The 17,775-nt window shown below is 41.9% G+C and overlaps 1 protein-coding gene across 1 annotated transcript; it reads right to left on the reverse strand.

Moving 5' to 3' along the window:
* Window positions 1-61: 61 nt before the first annotated feature.
* Window positions 62-10,246, reverse strand: LOC139474159 (gamma-aminobutyric acid type B receptor subunit 1-like). The gene is made up of 12 exons (XM_071257047.1): window positions 10,169-10,246; window positions 9,248-9,385; window positions 7,664-7,765; window positions 6,595-6,660; window positions 5,328-5,568; window positions 4,741-4,902; window positions 3,708-3,797; window positions 2,842-2,992; window positions 2,340-2,451; window positions 2,044-2,163; window positions 1,594-1,716; window positions 62-211 (listed from the first exon to the last, which is right to left on the reverse strand). The coding sequence occupies exons 1-12, from the start codon at window positions 10,244-10,246 to the stop codon at window positions 62-64; spliced, it is 1,533 nt and encodes a 510-aa protein (XP_071113148.1).
* Window positions 10,247-17,775: the final 7,529 nt, after the last annotated feature.

Here is a 17,775-nt window from a genome sequence, read left to right on the forward strand (position 1 = left end):
AACAAACAAACAAACAAAACAACCTGTGTCACATAACTCACGCAAAACTCTGTGTTCATTACTATACCTTTCTCGTCTCCCAGGCTAGGAAGACCCCAAAGAACAAAAGTGTCCCCAGCACACCGAGGATGGGTCCCAGGTAGTATTTGCTGTTCGGTGAGCTACAAAGGTACACGACGGGCTGGATGATGACATCGGAATCTGTCACTGTCTGGAAGTTATATGGATCATTAAATCATCATCACATGGCAATGAGAAAGGGTTTCTGTACGAAATCAACCAAATTTGAAGAAACTAAGCATACACACTTAATTGAAGGATAGCTGTGGGATCTTATCAAATGTATTTGCGCAACAGCTCTTAGGTAACATTTAATACTCATATTTATTTTCATATTTGCACTAAACTCGGTATTCGTTATGAAAATGTCTACTTAGGTACCGACCATTGCTGGAAATAAAAGAATGGACTCATGTGTTACCATAAAAATCAACTGCTCACAAGATATGCATGTCCTGAGTGTTTTTGAAAGAGAACTGACTTTTACTTTGTGTGATTTCATTGGAGAATGAACCTTCATAGGGTGAGCCGTATATCAACATCACATTGAAAAATTATAAAAAATGTTTGGATTCTCATTTCAGTCAAAGAAGATTGTATGTCTTAAAACAGAGATCGAATAACATATCTCACTTCAGCCGTCAGTGTATGCTGTTTGTGATAACTACATCTCACTTCAGGTGTCAGTTTGTGATGGGTGATAATAACTATATCTCACTTCAGGCGTCAGTTTGTGATGGGGGATAATAACTATATCTCACTTCAGGCGTCAGTTTGTGATGGGGGATAATAACTATATATCACTTCAGGTTTCAGTACATGATGTTTGTAATAACTATATCTCACTTCAGGTGTCAGTTTGTGATGGGTGATAATAACTATATATCACTTCAGGCGTCAGTTTGTGATGGGGGATAATAACTATATATCACTTCAGGTTTCAGTGCATGATGTTTGTAATAACTATATCTCACTTCAGGCGTCAGTTTGTGATGGGGGATAATAACTATATATCACTTCAGGTTTCAGTGCATGATGTTTGTAATAACTATATCTCACTTCAGGTATCAGTGTCTGGTGGTGGGATAATAACTACATCTCACTTCAGGTGTCAGTGTGTGATGGATGAGTATGACTATATCTCACTTCAGGTATTAGTGTGTGATTGATGAGTATGACTATATCTCACTTCAGGTATTAGTGTGTGATGGATGAGTATAACTATATCTCACTTCAGGTGTCAGTGTGTGATGGATGAGTATGACTATATCTCACTTCAGGTGTCAGTGTGTGATGGATGAGTATGACTATATCTCACTTCAGGTATCAGTGTGTGATGGATGAGTATGACTATATCTCACTTCAGGTGTCAGTGTGTGATGGATGAGTATGACTATATCTCACTTCAGGTGTCAGTGTGTGATGGATGAGTATGACTATATCTCACTTCAGGTATCAGTGTGTGATGGATGAGTATGACTATATCTCACTTCAGGTGTCAGTGTGTGATGGATGAGTATAACTATATCTCACTTCAGGTATCAGTGGGTGATGGGTGATGTTGATAGAGTCCATGAGTATCCAGGCCAGCAAGATCCCAGAGTTCACCAGAACCAGTACCCCGACCAGCAGAAACAGGCTCCAGTCTCTGTACACCTGTATAGTTGATTGTACAATACTTCCAATACAACACCAACATGACGACATCACTTCACTATGTGAATTGTAACAATACGTTTGTTGTTATCGTTAGCCTTATATTAATGCTTTTTTATATTTAAAATAGTTTTGTAAACCGTTTTCTACTCTAAAGTAACTTAATTCCTTCGATTACAACACAATTACTTTCTACTTCCAATACATACATGACTTGCTTTCAAGGTTTAGTCATTCAAAGTTCCCTTTACATGCAGATGTAAAACAATAAATCAAAGCAACCTTCTAAAAATAAGATATGATAGTTGAGGCAAAGGTAGTTTTTACCCTTCTTGTGATTGTAAACTTGGATGTGAATATGGCGTACACCCTCCAGGTCTTGGCAAACAGGGCACCAAATGTCATCGAGAAACCAATCGTCAAGACAAAGATCTTAACCTTAAATAGCTGAAACAGAATGACATTTCGAAATATCATCATTATCATATAACAACAATAATAATAATAATGATGATGATGATGATGATGATGATGATGATGGTGGTGGTGGTGGTGGTGGTGATTATTACACTTTTGTATTATAGAATCAGTTGCTACTGGCATCTCGGTTCTGTGTAGTGTACCTTGCACTGGCTGCTCCTATCGTCCAGGTCCGCCAAGAACACTTCTATGTAGGTGATGACACACCCGCTGAGGATGACGTTGTTCAGGTTGGGGGAGGACATCTTTATGATCCTAAACGTAAATCAGTAAACTATCAAGGATAACGAGGCCACAGGGAAATGATTATCGAAGGAGCCAGTATATATCACACAGCCTTTGTAGGGGCAGGTGTGAAGGACATGCTGGTTGTAGGGGCAGGTGTGTAAGACGTGCAAATTGAAAGTTGTGCTCGTTAAGGAAGCATCGATGGAAGTGGCAACTATCATGATGTATACGTCAGTGTATTGTAGCCAGGTAACTGACGCTGCTGCCTGCTTCCTGTACCCTCGAGTATTCTACGTAAACACATTCTTCATGATGACATGTCAAGGTGACGCAATGTCTCAGTAGTTAATTTATCTTAAGGCATTGTTAATACGAACCAAACAAGTATGAGACGTTTTTCAATGCATCCATCTTTACCTTTCGTTCCTGCAGACAATGTTGAACACCAGGAAGACAATGGCCAGCACCATGGCGGCTCCAGCCAGACAACACATGGCGATGTACAACGGCACCAGCAGCGTGATGACCCTCTCCTCCACCCTCACGCTGTCCACAGGGACACGCCCATCTACAATAACACACCCATAAATATATATAACGTCATACCAGCAGCGTGAAGACCCTCTCCTCCACCCTCACGCTGTCCACGGGGACACGCCCATCTACAATAACACACCCATACATATATATAACGTCATACCAGCAGCGTGAAGACCCTCTCCTCCACCCTCACGCCATCCACGGGGACACGCCCATCTACAAATGCCACGCCCATAAATATATATAACGTCATACTATAGCGCTAAAACTGACATCAATCTGTTACTTCCCACAGCTCAAAGTGGCGTTAAAATCTACAGTCACGCACATGACCGTTGCTCTACAATCACTTTGTGCAAACGGGCCACGGACTTTGTCACCAGGGACACCAAATGCTATACCCCCACCTGTCAGTATGCTATACCCCTACCTGTCAGTATGCTATACCACTACCTGTCAGTATGCTATACGCCTACCTGTCACTTGGAGAATTATTATGATAAACGCATGTGACTGAACGACATCACTACATCCGTGTGACACAATGGGGCGGTGGGGTAGCCTAGTGGTTAAAGCGTTCGCTCGTCATGACGAAGACCCGGGTTTGATTCCCCGCATGGGTACACTATGTGCAGGCCTTTTCTGGTGTCCCCCGCTGTGATATTACTTGAATATTGCAAAACGCGGCATAAAACCATACTCACTCACTCACCCGAACGACATAATATCCTGTCTAGGCGTACCTGGGAACACGGAGCAGTTTGTGGATGAAGTTCTCCACCGGATGTCCTCCTCAGTGATGTCACTTACTCCGATGATAATGTTCCTGGCGTCTGTAACACAGAATTGGGGCCACGTTAACAGGGGCTTCGTACAGACAAATCAGAGAGATTCTTCCAGATTTACATACAATGCATCCAAAAACAAATACACAGTTTCCCATTTATGTATCCAAACAAAGAAGTGTCTTATAAAAAACAAGCGACAAAACCCTTTCCATATTCATAAGAATTCTCCCCCAAAAGGGACCACCAACTATGTCATGAACACGAGTTTATGAATCGCTATTAAATATTGATGATACAAAGTGTTCGCGAAAAGGTGAGCTTAATATCCTTATCCACCGGTGGCACACGTCACACACACACATGCAAAGGCAAGTCAACTGTTCACCCGTTAAAAACAAGGAACATATGAATAATGAATCCAACCTGACAACCTCTGTCACCGATGCGACGAACTTGGAAATGTCCTCCACGTGTCTACCATTAGCCTTACTGATGCCTTGAATGTTGTAACAGGGATCAAACAAATTACGCTCTTTGAAATCTTGGTAGGAAGAGCTGGCTTGACTGTACCTCAAAAGTTGTCTAATGTGGACACCAAGCTCCGGAGCCAGGTCAAAGACTCAAATTTTGGAGTTGGAGAAATAAATTCAGATGGACACGACAAGGTATGCTATTGGTCGGGACAAGTTTCGATATATGGTTCAATGTTTATAAGTCGACTCAAGCTTGTTAGACATTTAATTTACCGCGTATATTTAATGTCACATTCCAAGATGGTGTTCAGGCTCGCTGACTTGGTTGATGCATGTCATCGTATTCCAATTGGATCGATGCACATAATGTCAGTCACTGGATTGTCTGGTTCAAACTCGATAATTTTACAGACAGACGGCCGTCATATAGCTGGAATATTGCTGGGTGCGGCGTAAAACAACAAACGAACAAATCAAACAATAATGAACAAAAAGAGTATTGTGTAAGCACTGGCCTCGAAATATCCGGATGCTGACAAAGCTCCTGGGATCCCCGCGGTCATCGAACTGGATCCGTCCGGTTATTCCCGAGAAGTTAAGTTGACGGGTGTGATCATATATCAGCTGACCTAGTTCTCTGTCTGTGTAGGTGAAGTTTTCGATTCTCCGGGGGTCATCTGAACAAAACAATGTTCATGCTGACCATCACATAATAACATTCCATTTACGTAGTCATGTCCTGACATTTTCAGCTAAACCCCACGGAGTTCATACATACCGTTATTCGAGGAGTTACGTCACCACCTCCATCGGTCCTGTCTCTCTATCTTAGTACAGATAGTCTCTGGCTCATCGGAGTTATTTAATGGACGCCTATATAGAGCATCGAACCTTTCGAATTGATCTCAAAACGAAGCTATGGTAGTGAATATGTCCCGGGTATTTATCACAATATAATGTAAATATAACAATGATATTTGAGGATGACTTTCACTGTCAGTTTCCTGTTTCAGACACACAAAAGGGAACATTTTGGCATATTTAGCATTTTTGAGTATTGGTAAAACGAAACCAATACAATTTTACAAAAACAGTCACTCACTAATTCTCTGTAGATAGTTGTTGGTTTGGTTTAACGCAATGGCCGCTGCCCACATCACGTCATAAGCAACAGGTGCTCGCTCATGCCCGGATATTAACGTGCTGTTTGCCGTCCGGTTAATGTAATCCGTGTATTGCGACCGGAACTGCGATGGCGTCATGTTGGAGATTGACACGTCATCGCTGGGATTATAGTAAACGTTGTCAAGGCTGAAGGCGTTGTCTATCACTTTCAGGATGTCCTGGGTGGTACAGTTGGCAGTGTCATTATATCCCGTGTACCAATGGGGATCGAACCAGCCTGGGAGTAGCCAAACCACCTTCCTTCCGTACAGACCGATTCTGAACGCCTAAATACAATGAGATAACTTTCTTGACAATTAATGGTACAAGTGAGTGAGTGTGAACAAGTGAGAGAGTATTTTTTTTGCAATTAGCCAGCATTATCACATCGAAGGACGCCATATTGCCTTCCCACAATATACCCATGTAGGGAATCGGGCCTTCGGAGTGACGAGCGAACACTTTAACCACCAGATTACCCAAACGCCCACGTACAAATAAACCTCCTGTTTAGAAATAAATAGAACTAATCCTAATTTATGAAAATCCTGTTAACGCTCTTATTCCCCAAATAATACTTATGGCGAGGTTCTCAGCTGCACAATAGACATAGTCAAAAAGCACCAATGTGTATCTCGAAGAATAGCTACCAGGCCCTTTTTTCGACATTAACAGAGTATGTTGTTTTTATCCTGGGTTGTTAACGTGTCTGTCTGTGAAATGATTCATCACAGAATAGTTGGTGCCGGTAATTGCTGACATGTCAGACATCAAACTTGCCTTTGAATAGGTTTTATTCTCTGGCACGGCAAAGTATAATATGAAATATATTACAAATATAATTGACTGATGATGCTATCCCGGCGAATAGGAGGGTCGGGAACCCCACCGATTGCACCTGTCATAGTCGAAGGTCAAGGCCATCAGTACACAGTTTGGATTAGTAAGCATTTACTGTCGCCCCTAGTCAAGGAGGGACGATCCAGGTAGCCTAGTGGTTAAAGTGTGTGCTCGTCACACAGAAAATCCGGGTTCGATTCTATAGATGCACAACTTATTAAACCCATAAACTGAAGACGAGGCCACCAGAAAAGTTTACTGAAAATGACGAAATGGATTTTTGTTCACATCTCCAAAGTTAGTGTACGGTGCTTGCTGGTTCCTTGCTCTGTTGCTGATTGGTCGTGTTCAGGGGAGAGACATACCTGACAGATGACACGCCGTCCTCGCTGGGGGTAGAAGTTGCCCACGATGACCCTCGCATCGTGATGCTGGAACAGATCGATGATGTTCAGGTTGAAGGTCACAGTTTGTTTGTTTGTTGTTTAACGCCGTACTCAGCAATATTCCAGCTATAAGACGGCGGTCTGTAAATATTCGAGTCTGGACCAGACCAGACAATCCAGTGATCCATGCAAGCGGGATACGATGACATACATCAAAGTCAGCGAGCTTGACGACCAGATCCCGTATAGTCGATCTTCACGGGGGAGACAAGCATGGGTTGCTGAAGGCCTATTCTACGCCAGATCTTCACGGGTTGAAGGTCACAGTGGTTTGAACTATATCATAGATGGCATACAATTCAGATCACTTACCCATCCACCTTTCACACATCCACCGACCCATCCACCTACAAGCTACCATCCAACAATCCACCCACCTACCCATCTGCCATCCACTACCACCCAACCACTTGTGCTTATCAACTCACACATCTCCCAACCCACCACCCACCTTCCATATATCTTCCACGTATCCAGCCAGCTACCACCCAGCCACCTACCACCTACTTATCAACCCACACTGTTACAATTACCTTCAGTGTTTGCTGGTGTCCACTGTTACAATTACCTTCAGTGTTTGCTGGTGTCCACTGTTACAATTACCTTCAGTGCTTGCTGGTGTCCACTGTTACAATTACCTTCAGTGCTTGCTGGTGTCCACTGTTACAATTACCTTCAGTGCTTGCTGGTGTACACTGTTACAATTACCTTCAGTGCTTGCTGCAGTCCACTGTTACAATTACCTTCAGTGCTTGCTGGTGTACACTGTTACAATTACCTTCAGTGCTTGCTGGAGTCCACTGTTACAATTACCTTCAGTGCTTGCTGTTGTACACTGTTACAATTACCTTCAGTGCTTGCTGGTGTCCACTGTTACAATTACCTTCAGTGTTTGCTGGTGTACACTGTTACAATTACCTTCAGTGCTTGCTGGTGTACACTGTTACAATTACCTTCAGTGCTTGCTGGTGTACACTGTTACAATTACCTTCAGTGCTTGTACTTCAAGAGTAGGGTCGCTGAAGAACTGCTGCTGCGTCAGGACGGTCATGTTCTCCGCATCGAGCTGCTTTATTAGATCTTCGGTTGCCTGTAAAGAGCATTGATTCATTTACGCGTCATACCTTGATTATTTTCTCGGTGATTGATTTGTGCAAGTAACCGTTGTTCCCATTATTAGAACTTGTTATCAAGTAATTCGTTCATCTGGGAAGACGAACATTAGTTCTGTCACTTTCACAAAGATTTTACGAGTTGTTGCGTGGTACGTACAAGGAAATAGTAGACAGCACTCATATGTCGTATACTGGAGGCAAACAGTATTCTCTCGTTCTGGAGTGAGTGTGTGAGTTTGTGGGTGGATTAGTGAGTGGGTGAGTGGGCGGGTAGGTGGGTGGGTTGTTAAAGTAGGTGAGTGAGTGAGAGGGTGGATGGGTGTTTGGGTGGGTGGGCGGTTGTTTGAATGAGTGAGTGAGTAAGTGAGTGAATGGATGAGTTTGTGGGTGGGTGGTTGAGTGAGTAAGTGAGTGAGTGGGCGGTAGTTGGGGGGGTGGTTGAGTGGTTGAGTGAGTTGATGGGTGGATAAGTTAATCAACGAGTCAGTCAGTGAGTGATAAAATCAATTTATGATTACTCGGAGGATGCAAGTTCACTGCCAGTTAAGTTATTACTGGAATTAATACTGTTTCAATACTTACCGAAGAAAAAAGTTCTAGATTCTCAGAGATGATCGATATTGTGTTCCATCCGAAGTGCTTGAATAATTTCACACGCACTGTATTTATCTGGGATTCAGGGGCGATAACCCGGAAGAATTTCGGATATTGTTTCTTGTCCGATAATGAAGGCGACACAGAACCGTAGGAGATCTGAAGAAATAGTTTAATGTTTGAAAACTGAACAAACAATAACATATGCCGTATGTCGCTTTACTGAACAATTGCCAGTTACAAAAGCTTTTGGACCGCCTTCGTGGTCTAGTGGTAGAGCGTCCGCCCGGAGAGCGGAAGGTTCGAGGTTCGATCCCCGGCCGCGTCATACCATAAGACGTTGTTACCCTGTCTGGCGCTCGGCATTAAGGGACTAAAACAAGGACTGGTCGGCTCGGAGTAAGTATACTGTGTATGAGTGGGGTATTCATGTTAAAAAGCGGCATGGTATCTCAGTGGGCTTAGTCCGGCCTGGTACAAACAGCCACACACACACACACACGTGCATGCACGTCGCTATATAAGTGCAATAATCTTGAACGCGACGTTTCCACTCACCTCACCAAAAGCTTTTGGTTAACTCTATGTGATGATCAACATATATTTTATCTATGCAGGTGCTCGTGAAATGCTTGTCCTCCTATATTGTACTCACGCGATGTGCACGTGTAATACTGACTCTGCTCTACTCCTACTTGCCTAATTCTGAGTCTGATGTACTCTACCTGTACAAGATGCACGTGTAATTCTGAGTTTGATACACTTTGCGCGCACGAGATGCACGTGTTATCCTGGTCCCTGTGTACTGTACTATATCGCGTAATACTTGCCCTTGTTCAATCGCGGCCACTGTAGGTGCCTACCTGTACGAGGTTCCACAGGTGTGAGGCCTTGGCTGTTGCCTCGGATACACCAGAGCACGCCCCGCCGATCACCATGAGAATGTTGTCAGCACTGTTGAGGTTGTCAGAGAGGGCCTTAATACCAATACCTTGGTCACACTGAAAGAGTCAACGATTTAACTGTAGTACATATAATAATACCATTTTGAAAGGATGTTAACTGCATTACCTAAAACTAGAGATTGCAAGAATTGTTTTTGGTTTGGGGAAGCATGCCGAATTTTAATATTAAAAAAAGAACGAGGGCAGCTGTGTTTTTCTCAACACATCCCAAGTGGTGATGTCCTAAGGTCATTATGACGGTATTCCCCATTAATAGGTCGAATTCAGCTACGTCTTTGTAGAAACGGTATGGTTTTGGAGTGTGTGATACGTGTATTTGGACCTTATCACGTTTGAATTATCATCATCGCCTTGATAATCCACAGGGGGCGGTCGGGTAGCCTAGTGGTTAAAGCGTTCGCTCGTCACGCCGAAGACCCGGGTTCGATTCCCGACATGGTTTCAATGTACGAAACCCATTTCTTGTGTCCTCAGTCGTGATAATGCTGGAATATTGCTAAAAGCGGCGTAAAACCATACTCACTCACTGATAATCCACAGATATAGCTGAAACTGTTTGTTGAAGGACACACGAGCATTAGTAGTAAGCAGTAAGCCAGGTGGTGGTCACTCATGACAAATGGGTTATGTATTAATTATGTACCCATGCGATCCTAAGAATGGTCAAACTATGCATCAATTCGATGCTAAACTAAAATGGAGCGATTATATGATGCACCAGACAAATACGCTGTATACGTTTTAATCATAACATATATATATGTATTTATATTATATATATTTATCTTTAGTCTCTAAAAGCTCAAACATAGTCCCTACCTTGGAGTTATTCCACTTCATATGCAGCTTGTAGCCAGGTAGAATGTCCTGGCGTTTGTTGATGTCGTCCACTGCCATCATGGCTGAAGGCAACATACCTCGCCCGCCGGCGTACTGACCCTCCAAGGGGAACAACCCAAATAGATAAATGTCAATCAGACAATGAACACGTATTGCCATGGAAACTATTAAAAACACTATGTGGACAACCTTGATCATGATTGTATGACACGTCTCCCTGCTGGAGCGTCGTGGTGATGGTGTATCTGGAGACCCGGCGTCCTGGACGTGAGCGAGATGTCACAGAAATGCCAAATGAACAGAAGACGTCAGCGGCAGATAACTTTTGACACCATTTGATGATGTGGGTCAGCGCTAGCTTCCAAAGGGTATGATTAATTTTGTTACAATATTGTGACAGATCAACACGCTCCTTCAGGTGACAAGGATACCAATCAAGAGTTCTGTTGTTGCCTTCCTGCCACGCGCGATAACACATGGACAATGGAAGGCCTTTCGACCTTATCCATTATATGTCTAATTTTCGTGGATAACTTGGTGTTGACCCCTGGCTTACAAAATGTACATTTTTCATTGATTTTGATCCATAAAAAATATACAGGTGAAAATAGATGTGATTTATTATGTTCTAAATGTAATTTATGTATCTTTTGTTGATTGACGATGCACTGGTTGTAAATTGAAACGTGAAATAAAATAAAAACATTAGATTAAAATTAGTTGGGATGGGGTTGGGGATGCGGGTAGGGATGGTGGGGCTGTAAAGTTGGTCAGAGTAAGAATATTGTTTCGCTCACTGCGTCAAGACATGTTGATCCCTTCACTGACAGGCGAGCCAAACAATGATTTTTTTCTGGGGACTCATTTCATAAAACACATTATCTTTATCCAGTATTCTGCAAGGTGAAACGAAAACATGCCGCACACGCACACGCACACGCACACGCACACGCACACGTCTTCAAAGTAGTGACGTAAGACATGCGTTACGATTGACATTCCTGACTTACCCTGTTCAGGACATGATGACCCGTGTCGCGAACACCTGGTACAGTACTGAACAGCAGTAAAAGTAGGTGACACAATATTCTTAAATCTGCCTCAACAGGCGGGGATTTCATATAATTTAGTTCTCATATATCCGCATTCTCGTAATTTGCAACAACTCTGAGCGTGAAGCTTTCCTGTTCATCGTGACGTAACAGTTGTAAACATATAGCTTATCCGAGACCCGGAATATTTGTTAGATCGCCCCGTAGATTGACGGGTTGATCACATTCCAAAGTGATCAAATACACACGTCTTGGGTGTATTGCTGAATTCAGCTGTGATGAAGGAGCAACTAACGACAAAACCCTTTTCCGGATTCATAAGAAATCTCGAACAGCAGAGTCGATAGTACGATTTCGATCATGTCCTGAGCATGTGTTTATCAATCACACATTACCTTGTTTGGACTTTGCCAATCCGTGCAGAAATTCCGATTCACATGTATAAAGAAACAGATCCGCAAGAAGGAGAGCACAATTGGTGCCCATGGGGATGTCTTCTTTTTAGACGATATTAAGTCTTGTACTAAAACATTCTGTGAGTTGGTGCAGTCCAGTTAAAGAGTTCGCTCCTCACGCCGGAGATCAAGGTGAATTTACCCACACTGAATATTACTGGGACTTTCTATAAAACTACCACAAAGTATGTTTGTTATAACTCTATTACATTGACAGAGTTAGAAGGTGCTCCATCGCTTATTGCAAGGTCTCTGCAGCATTACGGGGGCGTTCGGGTAGCCTAGTGGTTAAAACGTTCGATCGTCACGCCGAAGACCCGGGTTCGATTTCCGACATTGGTACAATGGTGTCCTCCGCCATGATATTGGTGAAATATTGCTAAAAGCGGAGTAAAACCACACTCACTCACTCACTCACGGGTTCTCCACTGTATCCATTTAACTCTACAAGTTTGTTTGTTTGTTTCTTTGTTGTTTAACGCCGCACTCAGCAATATTCCAGCTATATGACGGCGGTCTGTAAATAATCGAATCTGGACCAGATCCAGTGATTGACATCATGAGCAGAGCGTCTGCGGGCTACTGGCAGAATGAAAACAACTGGCAGAAGTCATTGAATGTTTTTTGTGCTTAGCAACTATTACCAGAAACTAATATCTCTTACAATTTTGGAAATTTTAAGTTAATTCCGAGTGTCCCCTACTACTAGTATAATTGAAATACTGTTAATCAAAGCGGCGTTAAATAAAATAACTCACGCTCACCAATATAATACAACTCCAAGAGGGCTTAGCTCGTCTGTCAAACATTCACATCTCTCCACACTGTTTGAAGCGGATGTTTGATATACCGGTAATAAATACACTCTTACGTTAACTCTCTGTGCTTGTACCTATACATCCGGCTTGACCACAGGGCACACGTGATCGGCAAACATCGGAAGCACGAAACACGTTTCTCGGATAAAAGGTCATTGTGTATACCCTTGAAAGGCAGGGGTTCAATATCCTGCGCATGCGCCAAATTCTTCATCCTAAGTGAGGTTTACAGCAGTTTTATCACCCATGTGAAAAAACACGATAAAACTAATTGATGGAATTTATCTAATCTTGTCAATCTCACCTCAAAACGCTCGAAAATTATTTGAGAGATATGAGATTTTAATGATATAAGATACATTGGTTGACTACATTAACATATTGCTTTTATTAACATCTATGCGTGAAATATATCATCAATTTCACAATCTTGGAAACGACGCTCGTTTGATGTCATGTCGCCTTCGTTCGCGGCCGAGTTGTCATCTCGAATCTGCCAGGTAAAATGACGCTTTTTAACTATAGATACATCTAGCTACTTCAAGAACGCCTGGGTCCCTACAGTGCCTTTATGAAAATACATCACTCACTCACGCTATGGGATACAAGCCAGAATTACAACTACTGGTTATTACTAATACGGGGCGGTAGGGTGGCTTAGTGGTGACAGTTCTCGCTCCTCCAGCCGCAGGCTCGCTTTCGAATCCCTTCCAAATCGATGATATTTCTGAAATACTGCTAAACGCCGCGTAAGCCAATACTCCCTGCAGTAAACTACGGTTATAACGAACTCAAAGGGGCCACTAATTGTAGTTTGTTATAACCGTAGTTCGTTATAAGCATATGTACAGCATAACAATAGCAAATAGACGAGGCAAAAAAAATAGGTCGTTATATCTGTCAGTTCGTTATTAGCGTAGTTTACTGTATAATCAACACACATATGCGTCTTTGTGACCAATATAACTAAATATGAATCGTTAAACGTACACGCATCAATATTCCGTCACGCACACCTTGGACAAGCGTGTGTGAATTCAATATGACATTATGTGACATATATGACCAGTCTTGATAAGAAATGCGGCTGCTGAGCTTGCAGACAGGCTAGTAGGATCAAGTGTCCAGATACCTACGTCATACGTGTTCGCGACAAGGCTGATCTTAAACAGACACAGAGTGTTGACATAACGGTGATATTCTGTCAAACAGTGTTACCTAGGATAATGCTGTCATTTAGATATCCCTTTATACAGATACCAACAGGACCATATTTAACAACACACTTTGTCAGCAGACACAGACTGTCCAGCTAATGTTTGTTTTCTGAAACCTGAGGCCGGTTTGAAAACATGGCCGGTTTCCAATGTGTACCAGTCAGGATACACTTAATTAGGTATAACAGTACTGACTTATTGCTGCTGCTGCTGCTGCTACCGTTCCTGCTTCTTCTGTAAACTCCGATGCCGATCACTGGATCGTGTGGTCCGATTCTTTACAGCCCGTCGTCATGTAACTGGAATTTTGCTGAATGCGACGTTAACCCTCTGGATGCCTAGTTTTTTTTCCTGACGCACATTTTCCTAAGATCGGAAATGTGAAGGTTGTAGAGGAGGGACATATATGTCCCTGTGGCATCCAGGGGGTTAAACAAACAAACCAAAATGGCATGTAGGGCGTGTACATATCTTCATGGAAAGATACATTTTGGCTCCAACGTAGCTTGTCAACACGATGCCTGCAATTTTAATTGATACATTCACAATATTTCCATCGCTATTTGACCTTTTACGCCCTTCGGAATCTTTTTCGGTAAATAATCGTGACTGATTATCTTCAGGCGTTGACGTTTACAAAAAGTTCATCATTTTGTCAAATTATTTTATATTCTTAGGTAAAATATGGAATATTTACTACAATCTGTGAGCTAATTACCGTTTAATACATTACTTCCTACAAACTAGTTCCTCAGTTGCAGCCATGATAGTTCGATGTTTCCGCAACAGGAAGAGTGCGAGCGGTTCGTGGCGACCTGGTTGAAATAACATAATCTGACGAGAACGACTTCGTGAACGGTTTATCCAAAAATAACACGGGTACCAATAACAATGCTTATAAAAGCATATAATGATTCACTATAAAAAATGGCATTGGCTAGTAATCTGTTCTAGGGTCATTATTAAACTCTGTATAATGTGTTATGATGCATTTTCGCGAACACCACTGTCATCACTGATTTTCAGTGATCCATTCATAAACTTTTCACAGCTATTTTGCCTTTCACGCCCAATGGAATCTGTTTCGTCGGATAATCGAGACTTTGTCTCTGACGTTGACGTTTTATATTTATTCACTGCACACATTCGTCGAGTCCCTGTCGTGTTGCTGTCGGGATATTGCTAAAAGCAGGGTAAAACCCTCCTCACGAATATATCATCGTTTGTCACAGCAGCTTTGCTTTCAGTGAATACAAACGTAACGACAGGAGGAGGTGACCTCAGCGAAGGTCATTGGATATGGTTATTCAGCAGAGACAGAATGACGTGTTTTGATTGGGCGGCTGGCGAACCAATCATGAAGTCAACAGATCGATGTATACAGTTGTGGTCTGACGAAGCGTCTTCCTGGGTCGACACTGTGACACTGATCATACTTTGGTGTGTGAATCAGTGTAGGTAGTATAAAATCACATCCATCTATCTATGGGGGCACGGGTGAGCCATTTGTCTATAACGCCGCAAATCTCAGTCCAGAGTCGCCAGGTGGGCCTAACGTCGTTTTGATATTGGAGGAAAGCAGGTCTCAGACGTTTACCACTTTGTGAAACCCATGAGTACGGGCATGAATCTGACAAACATGGGAACATAATCGGGGCGAACCGGGATTCGAACCCAGGATTATAGGTTTCTGGCATGTTGAAGTAAGAGAACTGAGGCGTCTTAGGCGACTGTGCCATCCGTGCTCCACGAAATCTAAGAACAAGGAAGAACACGATATTATCAGGCTTGATGTGGATGATATTTATAAAAACTTAACGATGATTATTATGATTTGGCCATTTTTATGCACGGCTGGAAGACCGGGAGAAGAAATAGATACTATCATTTTGTATGGTAGCCCAGATGGACCAAGCAAATCCTATAGAATCTGCAAAAATAAACTTTGGAAGTACTGGACAATGGCAGGGAAGCCTATGATTTAGATCTGTATGAACTATCTCCGAGAGACATTGAGCGGACTCATAAAACAGGTCAACGTATCCCGGATGGCCCTGGACGCTCTGTGATGGCTTAACCTGTTACGGACGCTTCAATCAATGCCACCACTACCCGCTGTCGGTGTACCAGCTCCGGAGCAGCCAGCAGAAAGGGAACCGTGCTGCCTTGGGATGTGACCAGGGCAAAGACAAACATCATGAAAACAGTGTTGGTTCTCCTACCATACAGCTCTTATTTTAGAATATATCTGGATTGGAGACTGTAATTTTGTGTCTAATATTGTATTTGGCATTGCGGGTCTCAGAGACATTGATTCTGTAGTTGAACTTTCAGAACACGTTTCCTTATTCTCTCTAGTACAATAGATTAAGTTAGCAAAAGCAGGGAGACTATCTGGAGGTATCATATTTAAGGTTAGAAAACAGCTGAAAAAGTACATTAAAGGGGTTTGTATGAAAGACAGTGATGTATATGCCTTTTAATATATAAAACACTATTTGGTATTGATACAAGTCTGCTCCGTGAGTCTGCATGTACCAAGCAGGCTCAAATTATTATGTTAAACGTACTAGGCTCCTAGAAATGGAGTATTCATATACAAGACGAGCTCCTGGACATCAGACCTAGGACGTTTATGTATTTTAAGGGGATATGTTAGTTCCAGAACTGGGACAAAATGCAAACTAACATTTGAAAAATCCAAGCGGAATGGTTTAATTGCAGAAGTTATATACATTCCGTTAATATTCCACTCTCATACCTTGAATAACTTTTCAACAATATTTAAGAAAGGAGAGGTGTGAATGGTGTGATTATATATTCCGCTACACGGAATATGTATTGATGCAAACACAAGCAGGCTTTAGGCAAGGCTATTCAACCAGGGATAATATCTTTTTTTATACTTTATGGGAGTATTCACAAATACATGCAGAATGAAATCATAAGTTTCTGGCGTGCCCAATGGACAAGGAGGAATGTGGGGCCTCAGACAACCGTGCCCCCGGGCCTTAATGAATACAGATCTATTGAGATGGTCCATTTATATGTTTCTAAAATATTCCTTGACGTAAAACAGTGTACATCGAATGTTATGAAACATATTTAACTATGTTAGAATCCACAGGTATTGGTTCAAGATTCTTAAAACGTCTTACCAAGAAAAAGCTATAATACGATGTTGAAAAACATGGAATTCATAATTTGGTATATCATATACAATTCTTGTTGAATGAAGACGGCTATGGATATGTTGGCATGACCAATGTGTGTCCAGTAATCCAAATTTGTCCTTATTTGCATGCCAAAGGAAAAGTTGAAATGTCAAATTCTCTCCCAGTAACTGCAGAACTGTTTTACCTGAATCTCAGGACAAAGGAAGATGTAATGTATAGTGTAAAACTGTTTCGACTGTTTCCGGATGTGTTTCCGTTTTGACATTGTCTTCCATTCAAAATTACGCGTTACTCAGGACGACAAAGATGTATGTAATACATCTTAATTTGTTATCAAACAAACAGTGATGTTGCCAACAGTGCAATGATATGGAAACATCAACCCATCGTAATTTGAGCTCATAAGTGAAATACAAACTTCAAGGGAGATAACTCTAACTGGGTGTAAAAACTACCTGAATTTATGATTGTCATGGCAAGGTTTATATGCTCAGACAAATGTTGTCACAACAAACCTTTTACGACACACATTTCACTAGAATACTCCATGTTTCATATCAATTCTAAAAGATTCAGAATAGCCTCAGCACAATTTAGTTGTAGCTCTCATAGACGTACGATTTAAGTACGCTGACATAGAGACATAGACACATAGACTTTCTGGGCAATGTGAATTAAATGTGATTGAAGCGGAGTTTCATTTTCTGTTATTTTGTCCCAAATACGACTATCTAAGAACTAAATATGTGACCAACAATGAGTTAAGGCACCTTATGGCTGAAGAATCACATTTTGACTTCTTATGTTTTAAAACTACAGTATCTTAGAACCAAAAAATACAACTGATAAGCTTAATATGGCATCGAAC

The sequence above is a fragment of the Haliotis cracherodii genome, unplaced genomic scaffold (assembly GCF_022045235.1).
Source record: "Haliotis cracherodii isolate W230 unplaced genomic scaffold, xgHalCrac1.p SCAF_3, whole genome shotgun sequence".
NCBI classification, from domain to species: domain Eukaryota; kingdom Metazoa; phylum Mollusca; class Gastropoda; order Lepetellida; family Haliotidae; genus Haliotis; species Haliotis cracherodii.